Source organism: Pristiophorus japonicus, chromosome 1 (genome assembly GCF_044704955.1).
Source record: "Pristiophorus japonicus isolate sPriJap1 chromosome 1, sPriJap1.hap1, whole genome shotgun sequence".
Classification (NCBI taxonomy): domain Eukaryota; kingdom Metazoa; phylum Chordata; class Chondrichthyes; family Pristiophoridae; genus Pristiophorus; species Pristiophorus japonicus.
This window is the reverse complement of record NC_091977.1, coordinates 84,726,274-84,752,868: the sequence shown is the minus strand read 5'-3', so window position 1 is coordinate 84,752,868 and position 26,595 is coordinate 84,726,274. Positions and strand designations below refer to the sequence as shown.

The following is a 26,595-nucleotide window of genomic DNA, read 5'->3' as shown; positions in this document are numbered from 1 at the left end:
GGGGTTAGAACTGAAGTGAAACCCGAGAAGTCCATTAGTAGGGGAGACTGAGGGAGAAGTAGGAATGTAGACCCAGTCTGTTCAGTTGAATAATTATTGTTTGTGTTTGTGGAAATATTTCACATTTTTGAATTAGATGTGGTATAAATACATGCATGCAGTCAAAACCCATTTTAATTATTTAATGAACTATAGATGCATATAATCTACGTGTGTGTGACTGACATTAAATTATTCCATTTGCTATTGATCTTATTGGTTGCCTCCTACTGATACATTTGAAGTTTGGGACTTAATAAAGGATCTATTTTTATAGTTTTGATGTTTACTTTCACCCATGCATTTAGATAAAATTTGCAGATCATTACATATCTAAACAATTGAACAACATTTCAAAGTCTCATCCTTTAATTGATGGTAATTTCTAATTTGGAAACTTGCCATTTTCCATGCTTTAAACAATCATAACACTTACCAGCTGGAAGACTCTGCTTACTGGCAGGAGAACAGACTGACATCACGTGTTAATGTAATTTTCATATTTCATCCCTGTTTCCCTCCTCCCTGACTGGGTTGCCAAGGAATTGGTTTCAACCTAGTTTGTTGCCTGTATTGCTCAATGACAACCCACTGCCATTTTCGGGTAATGATCTGAAGTGAGTGACCCAGGCATTTTCCCTCCCAAAGTGTCATCTTCTTGAGCAGTCCCCCGGGGTAGAGGATGACTTGCTTCCACACTAAAATGAGTTCTAAGGTGACTGACGAGACCCATACGGGATCTACAGTCTCTGTCGCAGGTGGGGCAGAGGGTGGTTGGAGGGACGGGTGGATGGAGTGCTTGATTTGTCGTACACTCCTTCCGCTGTTTGTGCTTGGCTTCCACATGCTCCGGCGAAGAGTGTTTGGTGCCTTCTCGGATGCTTCTCCACTTTGAGCGGTCTTGGGCCAGGGATTCCCAAGAGTCAGTGGGGATGTTACATTTTTTCAAGGAGGCTTTGAGGGTGTCCTTGAAGCCTTTTCTTTGCCCTCCTGGGGCTCGCCTGCCATCACGTAGCTTGGAGTAGAGCGCTTATTTCTGAAGTCTAGCATCGGGCATGCGGACAATGTGGGGACACGATGGGCCGAAATGGCCGCCTTCCGTGCTGTAAATTTCTAGGATTCTATGATTCAGTGGACTTCTCAGCAACTCAGCAGAGGTGAGGATGAAGGGAAAGGGTTATAGTGATCCTCTGTGAGCTTAATAGTCCCTAATGCAAAGAATGAGTTTGCAAACCAGTTGCACCTTTGCGCATCTATCTACATAATATTTAAATGGTGAAAATGTTTGTTCAATTTCCTCCCCTTCTCTCCTGAAGGCAGTGACTTGTGCTGAGTAGCACTTCAGTCGCCCCCTTTTAGTACTTTGCTCTTGTGGTTATTCATATGCAAGCCTGGACAGTAGGTTTTGAAAACTATTTAGTTGTAGGGTAGCATCACAGCTGAGCCCAATCCTGCCCTTGATCAATATAACAACTCAAGCTATTTTTAGTGTAAACCACTGGATAGCAATTCAAAAGGGACTCTTTTTTTTTTTCCCCCTGCCCTAGCCCAGGGGTGCTGAGCCGAATTATACCTACCTTGGGGGAGGGGAGGTTGCGGTTGCCAAGATATGTTTCAAAAAGCAAAATGTACTTCATTCAGCAGATGAAAGTTAGTTCTATTGCAGTGAAAAATCTTTCATCGGTCTCCTGAAATGGACTTTAGCACCTCACAGTAATTATACACTGAGTAAAGGAAAATTGTAAAAGTGATGTGCAGCTCCAGTCGCATCTAGTTGAAGTTAGATAAAATAATTCTTGTATTGTCCATGGGATATTATTAGAGAATGTTTTTGTTAGATTCAATCTCGTCTTGCTTGAGGAAAATATAGCCACAGATGGTAAAAGTATGAGGTTGTTTTGATAGGAAGAAACTGTGGATACTGGCAATGATTAACGTGGCAAACTGGTGTAAACAGGAAATCTTTCTTTCTGGGTACTCAAATATTTCTCTGTTAAGTTCTGTGCTGCTGCACTAAATTCAACCAATACAGTTCAGTTAATCAGAGTAATGGTATTACTCATACCTTTTGCATTTTGCAGATCCTGTAATTTATACTATAGTAAGCAGAACATGCTGGTTAAATGGAATTTAGCTAGCTTGATCTCGTCAATATTAGATCTCTAATCCTCATGTCATCGGCGTAAACTTCCTGCTGCAAAGTGCAAATATATTTGATTTTTGGAGGGCAGCAAGACAGAGCAGTTAACCTGGGCAGTACTCATAGTTTTAGGTGGCTCTTTAATGTTGTAAACTTTTATTTTAAAACAGGAAAACTAAAGTTGGTTCTCTGTATCAAAAGAAAAAAGAAACTGCACATGCTGGAAGTTGGAAATAAAAACAAAATCTGCTGAAAGTACACAGTAGATTGCTGAGCATTTGTAAAGAGAAAAGGCAGATTATGATTTGTGGGTGTATCCTTCAGAACTCCTCACAGTTCTGGTGATGTCGTAGCCTTCGCTTTTCACTTTGCACACTGATCTGTATTTCAGCATTTTCTGATTTTAATTCTACACAAATTGGCATTTAAAGTAGTGGCCTAATTTTGTGGTTGTATGCTATTTTTTTTATTGTCAAGGAGCTGAATTGTTGCTATGGTTCAGAGGCATTGGACACCCTTAATACCACACCCATGTGTGAACTTCAACACTATCTATTTGATTGTCATAACTGAACTCACTCCTGTCTTCTGAGGTCCACAAAAGTGTACTGCTAAAATCACTGAATTGCAAACAGAAGCCAGAACCCTGGCTAATTTCTCCTTCTCTAACCCAAGGGAAATGATTTATATCACCCTTACCACTGACGGTGGTTGAAATCAGCTAACTCAAGACAGACCAAAGATTGAACCTTCGACCATCTGAGTCTGTATGAATTGGGTTTGCACTGGAAAACTCATTGAGCCATCTGTGGCCACTTGTGTATATTGTATTTATGGTTTTCAAATCATGTCTTCCTGGAAAGAATGTCTGTGCAAATCCAGATAGCACTATATTCTGCTCAAGCTTCTGAAGTTGGGTTTGAACCCATGACCTTCTGACGGAAGCAAGAGTGCTATCTATGTTGAAGGACTGACACCTGAGGTTACAGGCTCAACCTATCAAGCGTGCCAACAGTCGCCTTGGATCGAGACAGTGACCAGGAAGGGTAAAGGGACTGGCGAGGGCTGAAAATGATGGCTTTGGTCCTCTAGAGGAAATTACACTCAACTGGTATCCATCACCAGAGCTGGCTGGACCACATCATCGAGCCTCACTTTTCTCTGCTAAATCGGTGTCCACTACTCCAGTAGCCCTCCGTTTATTTTCTCCACTAAACCTTGCTGCCCTGCCACCTCCCAACAAAGTGAGGAGCTGATGGACTTGACTGAGACCATCTGTTGAGTGCTTCTCTTTCTCCCCTCCCCCACCACCGCCCTTCTCCTTGCCCACCAGACGCAACCCTATCCTAGTTCTGAAACTGTCCTTCTCTACTTTCTTTTCTATCTCCTCTCCTCCTTCCTTTCTTGGAGCTCATCTTGTGCATGATTCCTGCTCCTTTAACCCTATTCCCGCTAAACTGCTTACCACACATCTTCCTTTCTTGCCACCCCCTCCCCCCCCCCCTGCTAGTTGGCATTGTAAATGGTTGTGTCTCCTTGGGTACTGTACACCTCCCTTCCAAACCAGTTATCACCCCTGCCTCAAAAAACCCTAAACTGCACTGTCCTGGCAAGTAATGGCCATTCTCCAACCTCCCTTTTCAAGTTTCTTGAATGTGTTGTTTCACAAATCCTTGCCCAGGTTTATCACAACTCCCATGTTTGAATCTCTCCAATTAGGTTTCTGCCCCAGCCATGGCACTGAAACAGCCTTAATCAAACGGAGATGAGCTTCCAAATCGATATCCTCCCCATCACAAAGACTGCCTACTCCTGCTTCAGTTCACCTATTGCTGAAATACTCATCAGTGTTTTGTAAATTCCAGACTAGATAATCCTAATGTTATCTATCCTCCCATCATCCACTGTCTATAAACTTCAGCTCATCCAAAACTCTGCTGTCCTTATCCTATCAAATACCATGTGCTGCTCACCCATCACTCCTGTCCTTGATGACTTGCATTGGCTGCTGGTCCTCCCTTTCATCCAAATTAAAATTCTCATCCTTGTTTTTAAATCCCTATATAGCCTTTAATGTTTACAGATGAGGTTCATTATTGTATTTAGTGTTGAAGGACGCCAGTGTTTATATATCAATGTATTCGTAGCTGTCCGCCCTGTATATAATATATACGCAGATAGAATTTCTTAGTAATCAACTACAGATTTAGAAAGTTAAGCATTCTGCTGCAGTAGTGCTGCTTCATGCTGAGAATTTGCCTCGTTTCATTCAACAGGTACAAGTACTGAGCACCTTTTGTGTATCCAAACTCCCAGCAGTCTTGTGACATCTACGCCTTTGTCAACAATAGATGCCCAAGTTACAACTTTAAAGATCGTAGATGCCTGTGAGATCTTGCCACAACAGAAAGATGCAATCCTTCAGACTGTTTTAACCAACCATCAAGCAACTTCTGCACTTCCTGGTATGTATTGTGATAAACTACTTTTTAAAATCCTAACCAACTGCTGAGCAACCCCCTCCCCCCCCCCCCCCCCCCCCCCAAATAGCTTTGTGCAACATGTGTCCCTCGAGGAGAGAACAGGCAGGAGACTTGTTCTTGGGCCCCTTTCAGCACTAGTCTAACTAGCATTAGAAGTATACGAGAGCAGCTTGTGGTGACTAACTCTTAATTTTCACTCACCAGTGCTGGACAGCATTCATAAGATTAGGAACACAGCACAAGGATGCTCTTCCTATACCACAATGGGGCTGCCTTTTTGAGCTCGACTGCACAAGTTCAGAGTAATAAATTTAAACATTTTTTTGAGATGATCGATTGTTTCAAACTAATTTTTACAGGTTGTTCTAAGACAGGGTTGCTATTTTTCATAAAATTATAAATTTCAGCACAGGAGATCCATTGTGCCAGTCCTAGCTCCACATCACAGCTATCCACGCCAAGTCCATTCTCTTGTTTGTTGACCCCGAACCTTTCAACATTTTTTCTTGTGTTTTATCTAATTCCATCTCAAATGCCATGATTAAAAAATAATCCGATCAGCTTCCATATGTACGCCAATGACAGTCAGAGCTACCTCTCCAAGCTCTAGCTTTCCACCATCCCACTTGGCCACTCGACTGCCTGTGTGTTGTCAGACAGCATGCCTCACATCCGCTCTTGGATGTGTCTCAATTTTGTTCAACTCAACATTGAGAAGACTGAAACCATGAACTTTAGCCCCCACCACTACCATCATTCCCTTTCTACTGATTTTATCTTCATCCCAGCCACTCTGAGGTTGATCCAGACTGCACAGAACATAGAAACATAGAAAATAGGTGCAGGAGTAGGCCATTCGGCCTTTCTAGCCTGCACCGCCATTCAATGAGTTCATGGCTGAACATGCAACTTCAGTACCCCATTCCTGCTTTCTCGCCATACCCCTTGATCCCCCTAGTAGTAAGGACTACATCTAACTCCTTTTTGAATATATTTAGTGAATTGGCCTCAACAACTTTCTGTGGTAGAGAATTCCACAGGTTCACCACTCTCTGGGTGAAGAAGTTCCTCCTCATCTCGGTCCTAAATGGCTTACCCCTTATCCTTAGACTGTGACCCCTGGTTCTGGACTTCCCCAACATTGGGAACATTCTTCCTGCATCTAACCTGTCTAAACCCATCAGAATTTTAAACGTTTCTATGAGGTCCCCTCTCATTCTTCTGAACTCCAATGAATACAAGCCCAGTTGATCCAGTCTTTCTTGATAGGTCAGTCCCGCCATCCCGGGAATCAGTCTGGTGAACCTTCGCTGCACTCCCTCAATAGCAAGAATGTCCTTCCTCAGGTTAAGAGACCAAAACTGTACACAATACTCCAGATGTGGCCTCACCAATGCCCTGTACAACTGTAGCAACACCTCCCTGCCCCTGTACTCAAATCCCCTCGCTATGAAGGCCAACATGCCATTTGCTTTCTTAATCGCCTGCTGTACCTGCATGCCAACCTTCAATGACTGATGCACCATGACACCCAGGTCTCGTTGCACCTCCCCTTTTCCTAATCTGTCACCATTCAGATAATAGTCTGTCTCTCTGTTTTTACCACCAAAGTGGTAAACACCACCTCACATTTATCCACATTATACTTCATCTGCCATGCATTTGCCCACTCACCTAACCTATCTAAGTCGCTCTGCAGCCTCATAGCATCTTCCTCGCAGCTCACACTGCCACCTAACTTAGTGTCATCCGCAAATTTGGAGATACTACATTTAATCCCCTCGTCTAAATCATTAATGTACAGTGTAAACAGCTGGGGACCCAGCACAGAACCTTGCGGTACCCCACTAGTCACCGCCTGCCATTCTGAAAAGTACCCATTTACTCCTACTCTTTGCTTCCTGTCTGACAACCAGTTCTCAATCCATGTCAGCACACTACCCCCAATCCCATGTGCTTTAACTTTGCACATTAATCTCTTGTGTGGGACCTTGTCGAAAGCCTTCTGAAAGTCCAAATATACCACATCAATTGGTTCTCCCTTGTCCACTCTACTGGAAACATCCTCAAAAAATTCTAGAAGATTTGTCCAGCATGATTTCCCTTTCACAAATCCATGCTGACTTGGACCTATCATGTCACCTCTTTCCAAATGCGCTGCTATGACATCCTTAATAATTGATTCCATCATCTTGCCCACTATGTCAGGCTGACCGGTCTATAATTCCCTGTTTTCTCTCTCCCTCCTTTTTTAAAAAGTGGGGTTACATTGGCTTCCCTCCACCCGATAGGAACTGATCCAGAGTCAATGGAATGTTGGAAAATGACTGTCAATGCATCCGCTATTTCCAAGGCCACCTCCTTAAGTACTCTGGGATGCAGTCCATCAGACTATGTGGATTTATCGGCTAATAAGGATTTCCCTCAGTTCCTCCTCCTTACTAGACCCTCTGACCCCTCTTATATCCGGAAGGTTGTTAATGTCCTCCTTAGTGAATACCGCCATTTCTTTGTTCCCCGTTATGACTTCCCCTGATTCTGACTGCAGGGGACCTATGTTTGTTTTTACTCACCTTTTTCTCTTTACATATCTATAGAAACTTTTGCAATCTGTCTTAATGTTCCCTGCAAGCTTCTTCTCATACTCCATTTTCCCTGCCCTAATAAAACCCTTTGTCCTCCTCTGCTGAATTCTAAATTTCTCCCAGTCTCCGGGTTCACTGCTATTTCTGGCCAATTTGTATGCCACTTCCTTGGCTTTAATACTATCCCTGACTTCCCTTGATAGCCACGGTTGAGCCACCTTCCCTTTTTTATTTTTACGACAGACAGGAATGTACAATTGTTGTAGTTCATCCATGCGGTCTCTAAATGTCTGCCATTGCCCATCCACAGTCCCCTTAAGTATCATTCACCAATCAATCCTAGCCAATTCACGCCTCATACCTTCAAAGTTACCCTTCTTTAAGTTCTGGACCTTGGTCTCTGAATTAACTGTTTCATTCTCCATCCTAATGCAGAATTCCACCATATTATGGTCACTCTTCCTCAAGGGGCCTCGCACAACGGGATTGCTAATTAATCCTCTCTCATTACACAACACCCAGTCTAAAATGGCCTCCCCTCTAGTTGGTTTCTCGACATATTGGTCTAGAAAACCATCCCTTATGCACTCCAGGAAATCCTCCTCCACCGTATTGCTTCCAGTTTGGTTAGCCCAATCTATGTGCATATTAAAGTCACCCATTATAACTGCTGCACCCTTATTGTATGCACCCCTAATTTCCTGTTTGATGCCCTCCCCAGCATCCCTATTACTGTTTGGAGGTCTGTACACAACTCCCACTAACGTTTTTTGCCCTTTGGTGTTCTGCAGCTCTACCCATATAGATTCCACATCACCCAAGCTAATGTCCATTCTAACTATTGCACTAATCTCCCCTTTAACCAGCAATGCTACCCCACCTCCTTTTCCTTTTATTCTATCCTTCCTGAATGTTGAATACCCTTGGATGTTGAGTTCCCAGCCCTGATCATCCTGGGGCCACGTCTCCGTAATCCCAATCACATCATATTTGTTAACATCTATTTGCACAGTTAATTCATCCACCTTATTGCGGATACTCCTTGCATTAAGACACAAAGCCTTCAGGCTTGTTTTTTTAACACCCTTTGTCCTTTTAGAATTTTGCTGTAGTGGCCCTCAGCATCCCATTCAGTCCCAAGTTGAGCATCAGGCCCCATATCATCTGCTTTCTTCCACCTCCAACATTGCCTGCCTCCACATGAACCTCAACATCTATGCCATTGATTCCTTGTATATGTCTCTATCACTTCCAGATTCAACTCTTTAAATGCTGCTCTTGTTGGCTTTCCATCTTCCACCATCCTAAACTCCAACTTGTCCAAACCTCTTTCATGTTTCCTTTCCATCACTAGGTTCCATGTACCCTGTTATCTCCAGTTTAAAATCCTCATCTTTACATACTTCAGCGGTCTTACCCCAACATATCTGCGTACCCTCGTTCTGCCTCCCCAAACTCATTTACTTCATTACTTGTAAAGCGCTTTAGGGTGTCCTGATATCATGAAACGCGATATAAGAATGCAAGTCTGTCTTTCTTTTAGATATTCTGTATCAAGTAGCTCACCTGACTCTTCAAAGCCTTTCGAGCAAATACATGGCAGGAGTGAGAGAGAATGCTCCCCACTTTCCTGGATGGCTGCAGCTGCAACAGCATTTAAGAAGCATCCACAGCAGAGTAATTAATTTGATCAGTACTCCTATCAGCAGGCTCAATATCCACCCACACTACAGCAGGCACACTAAGTGCTATCTATTTACACACTGCAATGACACAACCAAGGTTGCTTTGACAGTGCCTCCTTCCCCTGCAACCTCTAGCATCAAGCAGGACAAGAACAGCAATGTTATGAAAGTACCATCACCTATAGGTTCCCCTCCAAGTCATGTCATCTCTCGAATTGGATATATAATGCAGTTTCTTCAGTCACTGGGTCAAAATCCTACCTTAAATCATAATTAGAGACTGGCACCACAAGGACTGCAGCAGTTTCAAGGACAAGGCCCACCAGCACCTCCGGGCACCTAGGAATGGGCAATAAATGTGTCCTTACCACCATCGCCCACATCTCAAGGACACATATCTGCCATTGGTAGCAAGTGGCAATATACATTGTAACAGTCCCGAGAAGCTTGGCTGTGGGTAGGTGGAGTTGTGGCTCCTCCCACCTCCCTCCTCTGGACAATGGAAAGGGGTGTTTAGTCTGTACGGGAATCCTGGAAAGTTCTGAGATAGAGGTGTAAAAGGCTATGTGCTGCTGACCTGTACTACAATGGCCATTTATTATTGAGCACTTGCTTTCCATATATAACATGTCTGGAACTTTTCCAAAGCCTAAAAATCCTATTATCCAGTGCTATACATGGGTCTTCAAAACATCCAGCATTAAAAATGCCAAGTCATGTCTCGCATATCTATTGCAATTATTTGAGATATTACTTCTAGATATCGAAAATCTGGCCACGTGTTTATTGGAAGAGTTTGATAGCATTCAAGGGTGTGTAATTAAATTTAGATGGGCCAAGGAATGCCAGATGAAGTTTGAGATCAATAAATAACATAATGCACGTTATTCCAGGGATGCTGAAACCTGTATAAATGAATCGCTATCCATTGGCAAAGATGGAATAGGAAAAAGACATGGTGGCAATTGCCAAATATTCAATTGAAAGCATATTCAATTCAAAGTTGTAATCAACAATGGTAATTTTGACAGTTTATGACTAATTGGTATGGCTACATTTGGAATACTCAGCACAATTTTGGTAACCCTTTCTCTTGTATTGGCAAAGTTTGTGAGGATTGAGGAGGGTTATATAGGACTATGCTAATTGTAAGGAAATACTGATAGTTTGAAGTTCTCATTGAGAAAAGAATACTAAAATAGTATATGATCCTGATCTTTAAAATGCTGAAAATGATTAATATTTTGGATATAAGCAGGACATTTAATTTATGTTTCAGCAACCAGAATAGGAAACTCTATTATTCAATAAACTACTTCTGCACTCTGTTACTATAGAATCTCTTCATAGAATCATAGTACAGCACAGGAGACCACTTCGTCTACGCCAGCTCTTTCGAGGAGCAATCCAGTTAGTCCCACTCCCCTGCTCTTTCCTTATATCTCTGCAATTTTTTCTCTAAGTATTTATCCAATTCCCTTTTGAAGGCTACTATTCAATCTGTATCCACCATCCTATCAGGCAGTGCATTCCAAATCCTAACCATTCATTGCATAGAAAGGTTTTTCCTCATGCCAGCTCTGGTTCTTTTGCCAGTCACCTTTTAAATCTGTTTGTTCCCTCTCATTATCGACCCTTCAGCCATTGGAAACAATTTTTCTTTACTTACTCTATCTAAAACGACCATCATTTTAAACACCTCTTTTAAATCTCCTCTTAGCCTTCTCTGCTTAATCCCTCATCCCTAGAACCATTCTAGATGTTCAATATTCAGCACAGAATCCGCACTCATGGGGAGAGGGAAGGGAGCAAAGGAGAAAGAGATAGAAGTGAGGAAAAAGAATGAGAAACAATGAGAAAATTTGATTGGGAGAGGAAAAATAGGAATAGAAATAAGGGAAAAAGAAAAATAGAGATCCCGAGATTCACAGAGTAAACTGAAATTTCAATTCAGGGGCTCAGACTGGAAACGTTGCCCCAGCTCAGCATTCTGAGCGGTAAAAAATGGGAATCTGTTCCACCTCCGCTACCTCTAGGCCAGATCCAGGGTCGTCCCATCCTCTTGTCATCGAACTACAGTATGCAGACGACGCTTGCATCTGCGCACACTCGGAGGCCAAATTCCAAGCCATCGTCAGCACCTTCACCGAGACATATGAAAGCATGGGCCTTACGCATAAGAACATAAGAATTAGGAACAGGAGTCGGCCATCTAGCCCCTCCATAAGGCAAAAGTCCTCCACCAACCTGACCCCGTCACACAGCACTGCCCCCCGGTCATCAAAATCCATGATGAGGGCTAAGGACAATGTGGACCATTTTCCATACCTCAGGAGCCTACAGTCAGCAAGGGCAGATATAGATGATGACGTCCAACACCGCCTTCAGTGTGCCAGCGCAGCCTTTGGTCACTTGGAGAGTTTTTGAAGACCAGGACCTCAAATCTGGCACCAAGGTTATGGTCTACAGGGCAGTAGTGATACCCGTCCTCCTATATGGCTGAGAGACGTGGACTATTTCCAGCAGACACCTCAAAGCACTGGAGAAGTACCATCAACACTGCCGCCGCAAGATCCTGCAAATCCATTGGGAGGACAGATGCACCAATGTCCGTGTTCTCGCTCAGGCCAACATCCCCACCATCGAAGCATTGACCACGCTCGATCAGCTCCACCGAGCGGGCCACATCGTCCACATGCCCGATACGAGACTCCCAAAGCAAGCGTTCTTCTCGGCGCCTCGACACAGCAAGCAAGCCCCAAGTGGGCAAAGGAAACGCTTCAAGGACATCCTCGAAGCCTCCTTGATAAAATGCAACATCTCCACTGGCACCTGGGAATCCCTGGCCCAAAACTGATCAAAGTGGAGGAAGAGCATCCAGGAGGGCGCTGTGCGTACAGTCATGTCGCCGAGAGCATGCAGAAACCAAGCTCAGACAGCAGAAGGAGCATGCGGCAACCCAGACTCCCCACCCACCCTTTCCTTCAACCACTGTCTGTCCCACCTGTGACGGAGACTGTAGGTCCTGCATTGGACTGTCCAGCCACCTGAGAACTCCATTTGATTGGAAGTAAGTCATCCTCGACTTCGAAGGGCTGCCAATGGATGACCTTACGCGTGCCTAACCTGCGACGTCGCCTCAGTGTCTCCCCTGTGGTCGCCTCATGGTCTGGGAAGGCTGCTGTGTTCCCTGTGTGGAAGCTGCAGATATCCTTCTCGGATGCCCTCGAGCAGCTTTTGGCCTGGAAGGGCCGGCTGGAGAATGGTCAGTACCCTCCTGGGAGGGTTCAGTCTGACTTGAATCGAGCGAGGGCATGCATGGAGACACTGGTGGAGTGATTGATCTAGGGCAAGGAATTCTGTGAGCCAGAGGGAGCGCATCATCCGTTTCCTGGCCCGAGGAGCCTGAATAACTCTCCAGGGGTGGCACAATACCATCATCAATCTGAGGGAGTTCAGGTCGGTGCTGTGGCGCCACACCGGAGGGTTCCCCATGGCCCTTGGTGGACCCAACCGTGAAAGCAACTCTGAGGCATCCAACTGAAACTGCATGAGAGCAGCCACTGATATGACGGCACTTAGACGCTCCGTCGACTCTTGCAGAGCCGCGGCCATCCTCTCCAAAGCAGCACCGATACGTTCGTTCCCTCGCGCCTGTGCTGCAATGGCAGCTCCCACATCACCCTAAGGGTGAATTTCCTGTGGGAATAATGCCCCAATTAAGACTGCAAACTTTCCGGTTTGAAGGGCTAATAAGGTTGAAACACTTTTTTTGTGATCAAAAAGCTGAATTTGAATCCAATGGCCGTCGCAAACTTTGCGGTGCTAATCGGGGAAAAAGTGCCCAGGCACCACCAGCTTTCTGGCTGCGCTGAATTTCGGTCCCACTGAACCTAAACCTCTTTAAAGGCTGCCCATTGCTGCATTGCATTTCTGCCTGCCTGTCTTTGACTCCAGTTTACCCATGAATATTTTTTAAGTGGCAAGGAACATGGCTAGACATCTGAATTTCCCTTTCAAAAAAAAAATTGCTTTCAGCTGACGAGGCATGTGAAAATAGTTCACCAACTAATTGTTTACATTTCCTCTTTGCAGCCTGTTTTAATTTTAACAGAATATTGACAAAGTAGCTTGATGCAACAGTGTTTTCATGGCTTTGTTTGTGCAGTTGATACTGATTTGTGCTGTTTACCTTTTTGAATGTCAACTGCTTCTGTAACTGATCCAGTGTACTGCTGAACAGAATCAAGGATCAAAAGGCAGGTTTTATTAAATGCCACTGCGTGTTAACAATAGCTTCAAAGGATCAAAAATGTATTTTCATTGTAACGTGGAAAGCTGTTTCCTGGAAACCTGCTTGTTTGAGCAGATGTGGTATAAAATTAGCAAAAGGTCACTTGCTTTTCTGTGCAGATTGTACAATTTGTTTTTTGAACACTTATGAGAAACCAGAGTGCATTTTAAAACTTTTTTTGTGTTCAAGTGTATGTATTACAGTTTTCCTTTCGCGCTCACTCTTGGTCTTTCTGTGTCATGCATCATCCCTGCCTGTGACGGTAACAGGCAACCAACTCCCAGGCTTCTGCAAAGGCCATTCTTGTAATCAGCGACTCAGAGTTGCACAAGAGTGGCCCACGATAGCTTTCATTATAGGGAACTATCTTGGATCTGTTCTCAATACTGTCCCATCACACAGCTGATACTGTGAATCCACCACGTGTGGAATTGCAAGCATGACGTGTGACTTATTTTTGTGCAGGACAGCACATTAGAACCTAGAGTCCTGTGCTCCAGAAGAATATACCTTTTTATATATCATTCACATTCTGTTGTTAGTAAATGGGATAGTAGAAATCTATTGACAACATTCTGAATGTTCCACTCCGTACAATACAAAACAACCTCCCTTTTTCGTGTTATTTTTAACTCATTGTTTTTCAAGAGCACGTGGGTTGAATTGTTCCCTGTGTTTTTTTTAATTTTCACCTCCATTTCTTGAGGCGGCATCTCACCCCTTACTTTACCTTTTTTTCCTCATCTCTCCCCGCCTCATTAATTCTCCATCCCTGCCTCCCTCTGTACTTCTCATCACTCCCTCCTTGCATCTCCCTGCCACTGCAGTTGAGGTCAGGAAATTTGCTGAGGGTGATCCAAACACATCATTCCTTTGTACAACAGATGAGTGAGTGTGTCACCGTACTGTACTATTGGCCAAACTATTGCATTGGTATTTGGTAACACAGCGTGCATCATTTTATCAGGAATGTTTAACTTGTCTGTTGTTAAGCATCTTTCACAAATGCAGCATTAAACTTTTTTTTTTTTGCAGCACCTTCTAGCAGTACAAGCACACTGAAATCCATTATGAAAAAGAAAGATAGCCCCAGAAAACATGAAGCAAATGGCACAAAGAAAAATCTTCAGTTTGTTGGTGTCAATGGAGGGTGAGTGTAAAATCTTTACTGTTCTGATTCAATTAAGTGGTTCTGATTTATCCCAAATTACACGAGCAATTGAGCTTCTAGTTTGAATTGTTTTATTTTCCCCAGCAAATCTCTCTGATAAACAGTTTATAGTTTGTTCATAAATAGAATCATAGAAATTTACAGCATGGATGGAAACCATTTCGGCCCATTGTGTCCACGCCAGCTGACCAAGAGCTATCCAGCCTAATCCCACTTTCCAGCTCTTGGTCTGTAGTCTTATAGGTTATGGCACTTCAAGTGCATATCCAGATACTTTTTAAATGTGATGAAGGGTTTCTGCCTTTCAGGTAGTGAGTTCCAGACCCCCACCACCCTCTGGATGAAAACATTGCCCCTCAAATCCCCTCTAAACCTCCTACCAATCACTTTAAATCTATGCCTCCAGGTTGTTGATCTCTCTGCTAAGGGAAATAGGTCCTTTCTGTCTACCCTATCTAGGCCCCTCATAATTTTATATACCTCAAGATCTCCCCTCAGCCTCCTCTGTTCCAAAGAAAACAACTCCAGCCTATCCAATCTTTCCTCATAGCTAAATTTCTCTAGTCCAGGCAATATCCTTGTAAATCTCCTCTGTATCCTCTCTAATGTAATCACATATTTCCTGTAATGTGGTGACCAGAACTGCTGCAGTACTCTAGCTGTGGCCTAACTAGTGGTTCATACAGTTCAAACAAACTCCTTGCTCTTATATTCTATGCCTTGGCTAATAAAAGCAAGTATTCCATCTGCTGCCTTAACCACCTTATCTACTTGTCCTGCTATCTTCAGGGATCTGTGAACATGCACTCCAAGGTCCCTTTGTTCCTCTGCACTTAAGTGCCCTACCATTTAATGTGTAGTCCCTTGCCTTGCCTTGAATTTCGTTGCCACTATTCTGCACACCTGACCAGCTAATTGATATCTTCCTGCAGTCTACAACTTTCTTCTTCTTTATCAACCACATGGCCAATTTTTGTATCATCTGCAAAGTTTTTAATAATTTCCCTTTATTCAAGTCTAAATCGTTGATCTATACCACAGAAAGCAAGGGACCTAGTACTGAGCTCTGTGGAACTCCATTGAAAACAGTCTTCCAGTCACACAAACACCCATTACCCTTTCCTTCCTGCCTCTGAGCCAGTTTTGGATCAAGCTTGCCACTGGCAAGTTGCCAATGGCAACCTCAATACTTCAAAATTTTCTCAGCTTAAAAAGCTAAGAAAATTCAGACAGCTGGATTTTACTAAAACAAATCATATCTCAATACCAAGTACAGTAATGGATACCATTGCTTGTATAGAAAATATGGTGGTATAAATTATTTGTTGCATATGTTTCATTGAGTGCAATGAAGATGGCATGCCACAGAAATAATGCAAGATCTCAGGCTATAAAATATGTGGCTTGTATGATAGAATTTTGTTTATTATTTGACTTGGTATACAAAAATTATACTTCTAGAAAAGTAGTAAATGAAGAAACTGTTGATCCATGTGTGATTCCTGTGAGGTCTATGTATGTAAGCCAAAGCTATTGTAAACACCACCTCAAATGTGCTTCTGTAGGGTGGAGGCATTATTGGCAATGTACTTGTAATAACCTTACATCACCTCAAATATGACAAGACAAATATGAGGAGGCGTTATTGGCATTGTAATTGTACGAACCAATCAATCCTTCTATTGAGCACTTGTGTTGGAATGAATTGTGCATCTTTGCTACCTCAGTTTCAAAGAAAAATAAACCCCAGTTGTACAGTTGGTAATTGATTTATTTATATTACATGTATTTGAATAAAGGCTTCCTGCAGTGACATTTATATTCAACCCCACTGTGTAGTATACTTTTGCAAGCAAACTACATAGAATTTACAGCACAGAAATAGGCCATTGGGCCCAACTGTCCGATACCGATATGTATGCTCCTCCTACCCTACTTCATCTAACCCTATCTGCATATCATATTCCCTTCTACATCACTTACTACTTCAGCTTCCTCTTAAATACATCTATACTCGCCTCAACTACTCCCGTGTGGTGGCAAGTTCCACATTCTAACCACTGAGTAAAGACGTTTCTCTTGAATTCCTTACTGGATTTATTAATAACCCCTAGTTTGGGATTGTCCCACAAACGGAAATATTTTCTCTACATCTAACCTATCAAACCACATCACAATCTTAAAGACCTCTATTAGGTTACCATCAGCCTTCTCTTTTCTAAAAAAAAGAACCCCAGTCTGTTCGGTCTTAATGGTTCTAACCTCCCAGTTCTGGTATCCTCTTTTTTGCACCACCTTCAGTGCCTCTATATCCTTTGTAATATGGGGATCAAAACTGTGCACGTGTATTGCATAGAGGTTTGATACAAGTTTAACATAACTCCTCAATTCTATTCTTCTTGAAATTACCTCCGTGCTTTTAATATTTTTTCTAGCTTTAATGATTTGTAAATCTATACCCCTCTTTGCTCCTCTACCCCATTTAGACTCTTATTTTCCAAGTAGTATGTGGCCTCCTTATGTCCCCTACTAAAAGGCACCTTTTGAAATTAATTTGCTAATTACACGTCCATTCTGTAAGTTTATTAATGTTGTTGTGTATTTTGTCACAATCTTCCTCGGTATTAATTACAATCCCCCCCCATTTGGTGGTGTCTGCAAATTTTGAAATTGTACTTCAGATTCCCGAGTCCAAGTTGTTTATGTAAGTGGTGAACAATGGTCCCAGCAACAATTTCGGTGGAACACCACTTCTCACCATCCACCAGTCTGAGTAAATACCTTTTAAACTATTAGATGCTACATACTTTAAAGTTGTACATCGTCCTTTTTATCACCTGTTCATGTGTGTCAGACTACCTCTAATGCTAAGGCCAGTTCAAGGAACAAGATGGTGGTTCTACTTTCCTCTGGAAAGATAAACCAGAAGAAGAATGCTGCCTCCATGGGGTAGGCTTCGCCATAAAAAATGAGCTGGTTGGGCATCTGAGACTCCCCTCATGATCCTTCGGCTCACCCTAGCCTGGAACCAGTGCGCTACGGTCATCAGTGCATATACCCCAACACTGGAAGCTACAGACGAGACCAAAGAGGAATCCTACTCCAGCTTGAACAATCCCTGTCCAGAGTCTCAAGGGGCGACAAGCTGATCCTCCTTGGCGACTTTTAACGTCAGAGTTCAAAAGGACACAGACTTCTGGGGAGGTGTGACCGGGAGAGGGGGTAGGGAACACCAACTTCAACTCCTGACGAAATGTTTGGAACATGGCCTTGTCATAACCAACACCTTGTTTCGTCAGAGAGAAACAAGGCCTCATGGCAACACCCTCGCTCCAAACACTGGCATCTGCTAGACGACGTCATCGTCCAAGCGAGGGATGGCAAGAATGTCCGTATCACTCGCGCCATGCAGGGAGCTGACGACTGCTGGACTGACGACCGCCTAATCCACTCTGTCATTTCCATCAATGTAGCCCCAAAACAGCGGCGGCAATAGAAACGCTGCCACAGGAAAATGAACGCTGGAGCACTCGAAGAGCTTGCTAAGAAAGCCCTATTCAGCCAGCACCTCACAACCAACCTGATGACTTCCAGGGAACTGGAGACGCAGTGTGTCCAGTGCCTGGTCTGCCCTCAAGGCCTCCACAATTAGCACCTGTGAAGAGATACTTAGTCACTCCACCAGGAAACATCAAGACTGGTTCGACGAGAACGACCAGGAGCTAATGAGCTGCAAGCGCAAGGCATTCTTGAACTGGAAACAGCAACACAGCTAGAGAGCAAGAAAGGAGCTCCATAGATATCTAAAGTCAGAGGTCCAGCATAAAAGTTGTGATCTTAAAGAACAGATGGGTGGAAAAAGCACTGGAGATCCAGCAACTAGCCGACAACCACGATGTGTGTGGATTCTTTAGCGCAGTCAAGACCACATACAGTCCTACCCCACAGAGGACCAAGAATGGAAAGGTACTTATGGAGGACATAGAGGCAGTCAGTGCCCGCTGGAAAGAGCACTTCAAAAATCTCCTTATCCAAGACTCTGTCTTCAACATGAATGTCCTCGACTCCATCCCGCAGCATACTACCTGCCACCACCTCAGCAAACCCAAGCCCGGCACAAGGTTGAAAAGGCCATCTGACAACTGAAGAACAACAAGGCATCAGGAGCAAATGGAACCCCGCCGAAGCATTAAAGCATGGCGAAGAAGCACTATTGGCGCGCATCCATGCACTCATTTCTCTTTGGAAGGAGAGCATGTCGGGGATCTCAGACGCTGTAATCGTGACCATCTTCAAGAAAGGTGACCAGTCCGATTGCGGTAATTACAGAGGAGTTTCCCTGCTGTCTGCCCCAGGGAAAGTCTTCGCAAGAATCCTCCTCAATCTCCATGCGGATTCCGTCCAACAAGGAGCACAATGGTCATGATCTTCACCGTGCGTCAAATTCAAGAAAAATGCAGGGAGCATCGCCAACCTCTACATGGCTGCCTTTGACCTCACAAAGGTCTTCGATACTGTCATCCGTGAGGGATTATGGAGTGTCCTCCTCAAATTCGGATGTCCTCAAAAGTTTGTCACCATCCTCCGCCTGCTTCAAGATGACATGCAAGCCGTCATCCTGACCAACGGATCCACCACAGACCCAATACATGTTCCGACCGGGGTCAAGGAAGGCTGTGTCATCGCACCAACCCACTTCTTGATCTTCCTTGCTGCAATGCTCCCATCTCCCCCTCAATAAGCTCCCCACTGGAGTGGAGCTAATCTACAGAACAAACGGGAAATTGTTCAATCTCCGTCGCCTCCAGTCCAAATCCAAGGTCATCCCATCCTCTGTCATTGAATTGCTGTAGGCAGACGATGCTTGCGTTTGCACAGACTCTGAGGTTGAACTCCAAACCACGTCAACACCTTCACAGAAGCATACGAAAGTATGGGCCTTGTACTAAACATCCATAAGACAAAGTTCCTCTACCAACCTGCCCCTGCCACACAGCACTGCCCACTGATTATCAAAATCCATGACGAGGCCTTGGACAACGTGGAACATTTTTCATACCTCAGGAGCCTACTGTCAACAAGGGCAGTCATCGATGACGAAGCCCAACACTGCCTTCAGTGTGCTAGTGCAGCCTTCGGTCGCCTGAGGAAGACCGTGTTTGAAGACCATGACCTCCAACCCAGCACCAAGCTCATGGTCTACTGAACAGTAGTGATACCTGCCCTCCTATATCCTTCAGAGACATGGACTATGTACAGCTGGCATCTCAAAGCACTGGAGAAGTACCACCAACGCTGCCTCCAAGATCCTTCAAATCCATCGGCAGGATAGGCGCACCAACGTCCATGTTCTTGCTCAAGCCAACATCCCCAGCATCAAATCATTGACCACGCTCGATCAGCTCCGATGGAGGGGCCACATCGTCTGCATGCCCGATACTAGACTCCCAAAACAAGCGCCCTAATCAGAGCTCCGACACAGCAAGCGAACCACAGGTGGGCAGAGGAAACACTTCAAGGACACCCTCAAAGCTTCCATGGAAAAAGTACAACATCCCCACCGACACCTAGGAATCCTTGGCCCAAGGCTGCTCAAAGTGGAGGAGAAGCATCTGAGAAGGCGCCGAATGCCTCGAGTCTCTTCGCTGGGAGTATGCGGATGCCAAGCGCAAACCGCTGAAGTGTACGACAAATCAAGCACCATATCCACCGTCCCTCAAACCACCGTCTTACTCAAACGTGTGACAGAGACTGTAGGTCCCGCATTGGACTCATCAGTCACCTGAGAACTAATTTTAGTGTGGAAGCAAGTCATCCTAGATTCCAGGGGACTATCTAAGAAGAGAGACCCTGCATTTATTGCCTTGTCCATTTTCTTTGACTTTTTAAATTTCCCCTCATCTGAACCCTCTTTTTCTTCTTTCTCTCTCTCTCTCTCTCTTTCTTTTTCTCTCTCTCTCTCTCTCTTTCTTTTTCTCTCTCTCTCTCTCTCTCTCTCTCTCTCTCTTCCTCCCCCCCCACTATTTTGTTTAAAGCCCTACCTATAGGTCTTTATAGGGTACCAGGGCTCATGAGTGTTAAGGATGTTGGGGAAGACAGAAAGGGGGGCGGGGAGTCCTGGGGTGTGAGGAGTGGGAGAGGGATTCTGGTGTGTGGGAGAGGCTTGCTGGGTATGGCAGTGGTGGGAGAGTAAACTTGGGGTGTATCAGTACTGGGATTGTTGGGTGGGTGCGAATGGGTTGTGGGGTGCTGCAGACAAAGGTGCCATGATGGGGGTTTGCTTGGGAGCTGGTACACTGCAGGGAAAAGCATGGGGTGGGTGGGTGGAAGCAGTGAGATGGCTGGAGGGAACAAAGAGAATGAAGGGAAGTAGGAGCATTCAGGACAAGGGAATCTGTTTGCTGGGGACAGCATATTTCATAAAATAGGTTCCTGAAGAGTGACCGATGTGCAACTGCCCTTGTATACATATTTCACTTTTCTTGCTGTGGAATTAAGACATTAACATATTGAACCCATAATTACAGATAACATTTCAGTGTTTGGTGCACAGCAATGTCACAGATCTGTGAAAATACTATAGTTCTTTTAGTTCTGATGTGTTATGCTCATCTGATAGCACTTCCATTTGAAAACAGTTGGGCTTCTGTGCAGTCAGCACAATTTTGAAAATAATTTGTGCTCCCTCTGTACCAGGCACTTCATTATAGCGTGCTATTTGGCTGCCTGCCAAATGTACTGTTATGGCTAAGGTCTACTGTAATTACCCAAAATTTAACAAGTGATTTTATTCTCTTAGGTACGAAAGCACGTCCAGCGATGATTCCAGTTCAGATGAAAGCTCATCTTCTGAATCCGATGATGAGTTTGGGAATCGAGTGTATTCTAAGGCTGAAGTTGAGGTTAATAGTGAAGTGTTGCCAGAGGGACCTGATGTGTGTAGGACTGAGACTGTAAACATATCAAATGAACAAGAGGTTGCTGAATTGGAAGGAAGTGAAAAAGAGGCTGACAAAGTGGAAATAAGGGAGAGGTATAACCATTTTTATGAGAAATATATAATTACATCATCATAGGCAATCCCTCGAAATGAGGGTGGCTTGCTTCCACGCCAAAAAGGGACAAGTTCACAGGTATTTCAATGAAGGAGCTAATATTCCAGATCCGAACTACATCTTGAAGGGTGGAAGATGCCCGTGCGTGGATTTTTTTTTAATGTGTGGTGACCGTTGCACACCAGCCACCACACTGGCTTGACAGAGCTAGGTCTTGATCCAGTGGCAAGGATTACCCAAGACGACTGGAGACCAGCTCTGCTGCACGGGCCTATTGCACGCACAAATCACAGTGTGGGCTGGCCAGTGCTGCCCCTGGGCCCTCGCCTCTTCTGGCCCCGAACTCACACCTCTCCCCGATCCTGATCACATTCCTCTACATTCTCTCGCCGCTCCTTTGCCCCGACCTCGCCGCTCCTGCTGTATCTGCCCACACTCCAATCACTGACCTGGACCTTGACGTCCCTCTTCGCTGCCGTTGCCCTCTTGCACCAGCTCGCGCTGTACCTTGAAGTGATACGCCGCCACGCGCTCACCGCTCCTTTTATGGCCCCGACCTGCCGCTGATGGTTTCTCGCAAGTCGGGGCTGCTTACATAGGATTACACGCCACAGAATCAAGCCATTCGGCTCAACCAGTAATGCCAGCATTTATGCTCCACTCGAGTCTCCTTCCTTCTTTCCTCACCTAAATCTATCAGCATTACCCTATATTTCCTTCACCCTCATATACTTGTCTAGCCGCCCCTTAAATGCATCTATACTATTCGCTTCAACCACTCCGTGATAGCGAGTTCCACATTCTCACCACTGGGTAAATAAGTTTCTTCTAAATTCCCTATTGGATTTCTTGGTGACTATCTTATACTGATGGCGTCTAGTTTTGCACTTCCCCACAAGTGGAAACATTCTCTCTCTATCTACTATTTCAAAACCTTTCATAAGTTTAAAGACCTCTATTCAGTCACCCAAGAGCTTTTTTTCAAGAGAAAAGCACTGTTCATTCTTTCCTGATATGTATACCCTCGCATTTCTGCTATCGTCCTTGTAAATCGTATCTGCACCCTCTCCAGTGCTTCTATATCCTTTTTTATAATATGGCGATCAGAACTCTTAAGTGTGGTCTTACCAAGGTTCGTTACAGGTTTAGCATAACTTCCCTACTTTTCAATTCTATACCTCTAGAAATAAACCCTAGTGCTTGGTTTGCTTTTTTTGTGGCCTTGCTAACTTGTAACTCAATTTTATACAACATGATGTAAGGGCTGCAATAATCCTTTGGGAAGACAATCCAAACCCCAAAGTTATGCAGGCGTACATCAGGTCGTTCTTCTTCTAGCCAATTTTAATTGCAGAGAATATAAAACTCTGAAGCTCTTCCACTTCCTGTTTTGCTTTTTTAATCCTCTGCCAGTATTTGTGTTTCAGTATTACTCAGTGTATTTCCAATGAGTTCTTAATCTGAGCCATGGCATCAATGGGGAGAAGCTCGGCATTTTCCCCCACAGGAAGGGGGAAAGCGCATTGGTAAGCTACCAAAGGCCTCTCTTGCTATGGTGGCTTGTTATTGCCTAAAGCTTGCAGGCAATTTGCCTGCCTGCTGTTTAACCAGGTAATGGTAGATGAGTCAAGTTTGAGAATACAGCAATAAACTGAAATGCAGCAACAATTCTTTTATCCTGTATAACTGTTTGGATTAACGTCTTTATTTATTAAACACTAGGTATGAGTTAAGTGAGAAGGTGTTGTCGGCATGCAATGTACTGAAAACCCAGCTCAATGACCCAAAAGCAATGGCGAGCAAAGAAGTGGTAGGTTTAAAAGTTAAACATCAGTATATAACATAGATGCAAGTATAAATGTATTTTAAGAGCAAAACGCTTCTGAATTATTTTTATTGGTGTTAGTTCTGCAGTAAAATAACAAAGCAGCAAAATAAATGATTCCAGAAAATGTTGTCTTTATCGGAATACTGTATGTAGAATATGTTAACAAAATAACAGAAGGTGCTTTTTAAAAAAAAATCATTTGATTTACGATAGAGACCAGCAGGCCAAGGGTGAATAGCAAGATGTGGGAGTTGGTGAATCATCTGGCATTGGATTAGATTACATTTGAAGATCAGGAACGATTTATGCAGAATTTTCATTCCAAAGATTACATTGTTGGGGTAGATTGTATATATGATATGTGGAAAGAATGAATTAAATGTCGTTCATTTCAAACATTGTGGCTTATCTGTTGCTCCAGATTGTGAGCTTGATCAGTCAGTCTGCAAAACAAGTGCACTTCTGTCGTTGAATTGGAATTGATGGGGTTTTTTTGCGTAATTAAGAAAATCCATCCATGTGAAAACTGATTAAAGTTTTGGAGACATCCATTTTCATTCATTTTTGTGGTGTATTTTATTGCACATAATGAGCTAAACAGTTAGTTATTGATGCTTAGGTTTTAATTATAGGTAGATATTCATTAAATTGCAACAGGTGTTGTGTGCCATTCAATCATATGATGACCAAATGCCTTTTTTCCACTCACTATCTCCAAGTTCTGTATAAGATGCTTCCACTGTTTGGCTCAGCAGCTTTTTTTAAATCCCAGTTTGAGTACCACGTTCCCTAATGTAGAATTTTATGTGAATTTCACAGAGACTTTGTCTAAACAATATCCAGCATGAATGGTTCCGTGTATCTAGTCAGAAGTCGGCAGTTCCCACCATGGTAGAAGATTACTTGACTGGATTCAGGGAGATTTCACCAGAAGTCCTGAAACATGTAGTCAACATGGCTGATGGAAATGGCAACACAGCCCTTCACTACAGCGTGTCTCACTCAAATTTTGAAATTGTGAAGTTGCTTCTTGATGCAAGTATGTTGAATGTCTTTGCATGTTCCTGTTAACATTGCTTATCTATTTTCCAGTTAGATGTTTCTGTTTTTTGTAGAGTTATGCATGATTTCCTTTGTGCTTGGCATTCTTCATGCAATCTATTATGGAATGTAAATAATGGAGGATCTCTTTCAAAACTGTATGCTGAGCATTTTAAAGAAATATTTAGCAGCAAATTCAAAAGGTGCAGTTGAAAGAAATGCTGTTTTCCTTAGATTGAAAGTTTTAAATTACAAGAGGGAACCACAGTTTTAAATATTTGTAAGATGTTTGTTTAAAAAAATTATGATGCATATTATCTGCCTCAGGTGCTTTGTTTAATTGATTGTCATGATACTGTGCAATAGAAGTGGCCCTACTGGATTAAATGTTTTCTGATGTCCATCAACTATCAAAGTATACTTGCAAAAATATATTATGACTGGCATCTCGATGTTGAGAAAAAAACTGTTTAAATGCTATGAAATATTTTTTTTGCGAATAGCACTTGCATTGGTAAAAGGCTTTTTTAAACAGATTAAAGAATAGGCATGTGCTATAAATAAGTCCATATACCTATTTCACTGAGTCAGACATAACTGGGAGGAGGAAGAAACAAGGGAAGGGAAGACAATGCTGCTGGAACCAAGAGAATGTTGCCACATTTCTGATCTGGCCTGTATAACGAGAAGTCAGAGCAATAACGTGCATTTCTGATGCATTACAAAAGTACTTAGCAATTTTTTGGATCAGTGACAAATATGCTTTTTCTTAAGGATCATTAAGTACTTTTGCTCTGTTGAAATGCAAGCTTTGCTGTTGACACACAGCATTCAGAAGGTACTTGGATGAAATATCTTGTTTTTCTTAGTGCTGAAAATATTGGGCCAGAATTTACAGTAAGCAGCGAATGAACGGCGGTTGTTCATTCGACTTGCTCTTGAGCTTTTGCACTGAAAGATACTGTAAGTTAGCGATCCAAACAGCATGGCGCCATCTACAGGTACAGTGGCATATCTTAACCACTCAGATTGAAGAATCGTTCCTGAATAGTGCAATCTGAAGCAGAATAGTGAATTCAATGTCAAATCAGGTACAGATTTTTTTTTAAAGCGAAAGATTGAATTGAAAGAGACAGAGACAAATAAAAAGTGGGAAAAAAATATTCAATTTTTTTTTTAAAGTCTCCCAACAACAATTAAAAGCTGAAGGAAGGAGACACCGCATTTGTCAAAGTTTATTTTCGGTGGCAGTAATTAAGCCTTATCACGCTGTTATAAAGAGTACTTAAACTGAAAAGTGCAAGCCCTAACTTTGTGGCGAGCTCAATTCGTACCTACCATGCAAATACATGAACTTCACACCGATCAATGTATTTGAATGATGTGAAGTCAGAAGGCATGATGGCATTTTCGCAAAGCTACAAGTGGAGCGGTGCATCTAGGACAGCAACTTTGGGATTTTCGCATGTAGTCGCATCTGCCCTCGCCTGAAGTTGCTGTCCAATTTGCACATAAATGACAATGAGCGCTGTTAGCCTCTCCATTATTTTGACAGTAAATTCTAGCTCATTGAGCTATTGTATCCTCCAGTTGAACAATGCATCTTTATTACTCTTGAAGGTTAATCAAAATATATGCTCCACTTTTTTTCCAATGCCACTGGATAGCTGGTTTTGGAAAAGATTGTCTATATTAACAAAGCTTTTCAGGATTATTTTGATGGTGTTTGAGGAATTAAGATCTTTCTTTATTTCAGATGTATGCAATGTTAATCAGCAGAACAAAGCTGGCTATACTCCCATCATGCTCGCTGCTCTTGCTGCAGTGGAAAATGAGAAAGATATGAAAATTGTGGATGAGCTGTTTAGTCAAGGTGATGTGAATGCAAAAGCCAGTCAGGTTAGTAATCTTTTATATTGTAGTAATTATTTTGAGAAATCATTGTGCAACTCTTCATTTTAACCTTTCAATTCAACATGAAACCATTTTTTATATCTCGCCTTATTTTGGGATAGCTTGCCTCTTTTTAGTTGAATGGCTACATTATATTTTGCTCCATATTTTTAGATTTTGATAGTGTTGTTTTACTTTTTTTTTCTTTTTTTTTCAATCTTGTTTTTTTCTGTGCTATGAGCCTTGGTCCTTCCCCTTGGTTTCTCAGTTAAATAAACAGTAATATGCATCTTGTCCTCAAGCACTCCAATTAAATATTTAGGTTTGAATTTAGTCCTCTCTAAACAAAAAAATGGTTTTCTATTGAGTGATAGGGAATGT

General features: G+C 43.1%; 1 protein-coding gene across 6 annotated transcripts in view; it reads left to right on the top strand.

Moving 5' to 3' along the window:
- kank1a (KN motif and ankyrin repeat domains 1a) overlaps positions 1-26,595 on the top strand; it is a 373,392-nt gene that overhangs the window by 329,451 nt on the left and 17,346 nt on the right. For 5 of the 6 annotated variants that reach the window (XM_070881410.1, XM_070881419.1, XM_070881440.1 and 2 more), the window contains 6 exons: positions 4,456-4,644; positions 14,262-14,376; positions 21,197-21,430; positions 23,175-23,262; positions 24,100-24,319; positions 26,078-26,220. In XM_070881410.1, the coding sequence (XP_070737511.1) occupies positions 4,456-4,644; positions 14,262-14,376; positions 21,197-21,430; positions 23,175-23,262; positions 24,100-24,319; positions 26,078-26,220 (989 nt within the window). The remainder of the gene's footprint in view (positions 1-4,455; positions 4,645-14,261; positions 14,377-21,196; positions 21,431-23,174; positions 23,263-24,099; positions 24,320-26,077; positions 26,221-26,595) is intronic. The other variant, XM_070881449.1, reaches the window with a different exon arrangement.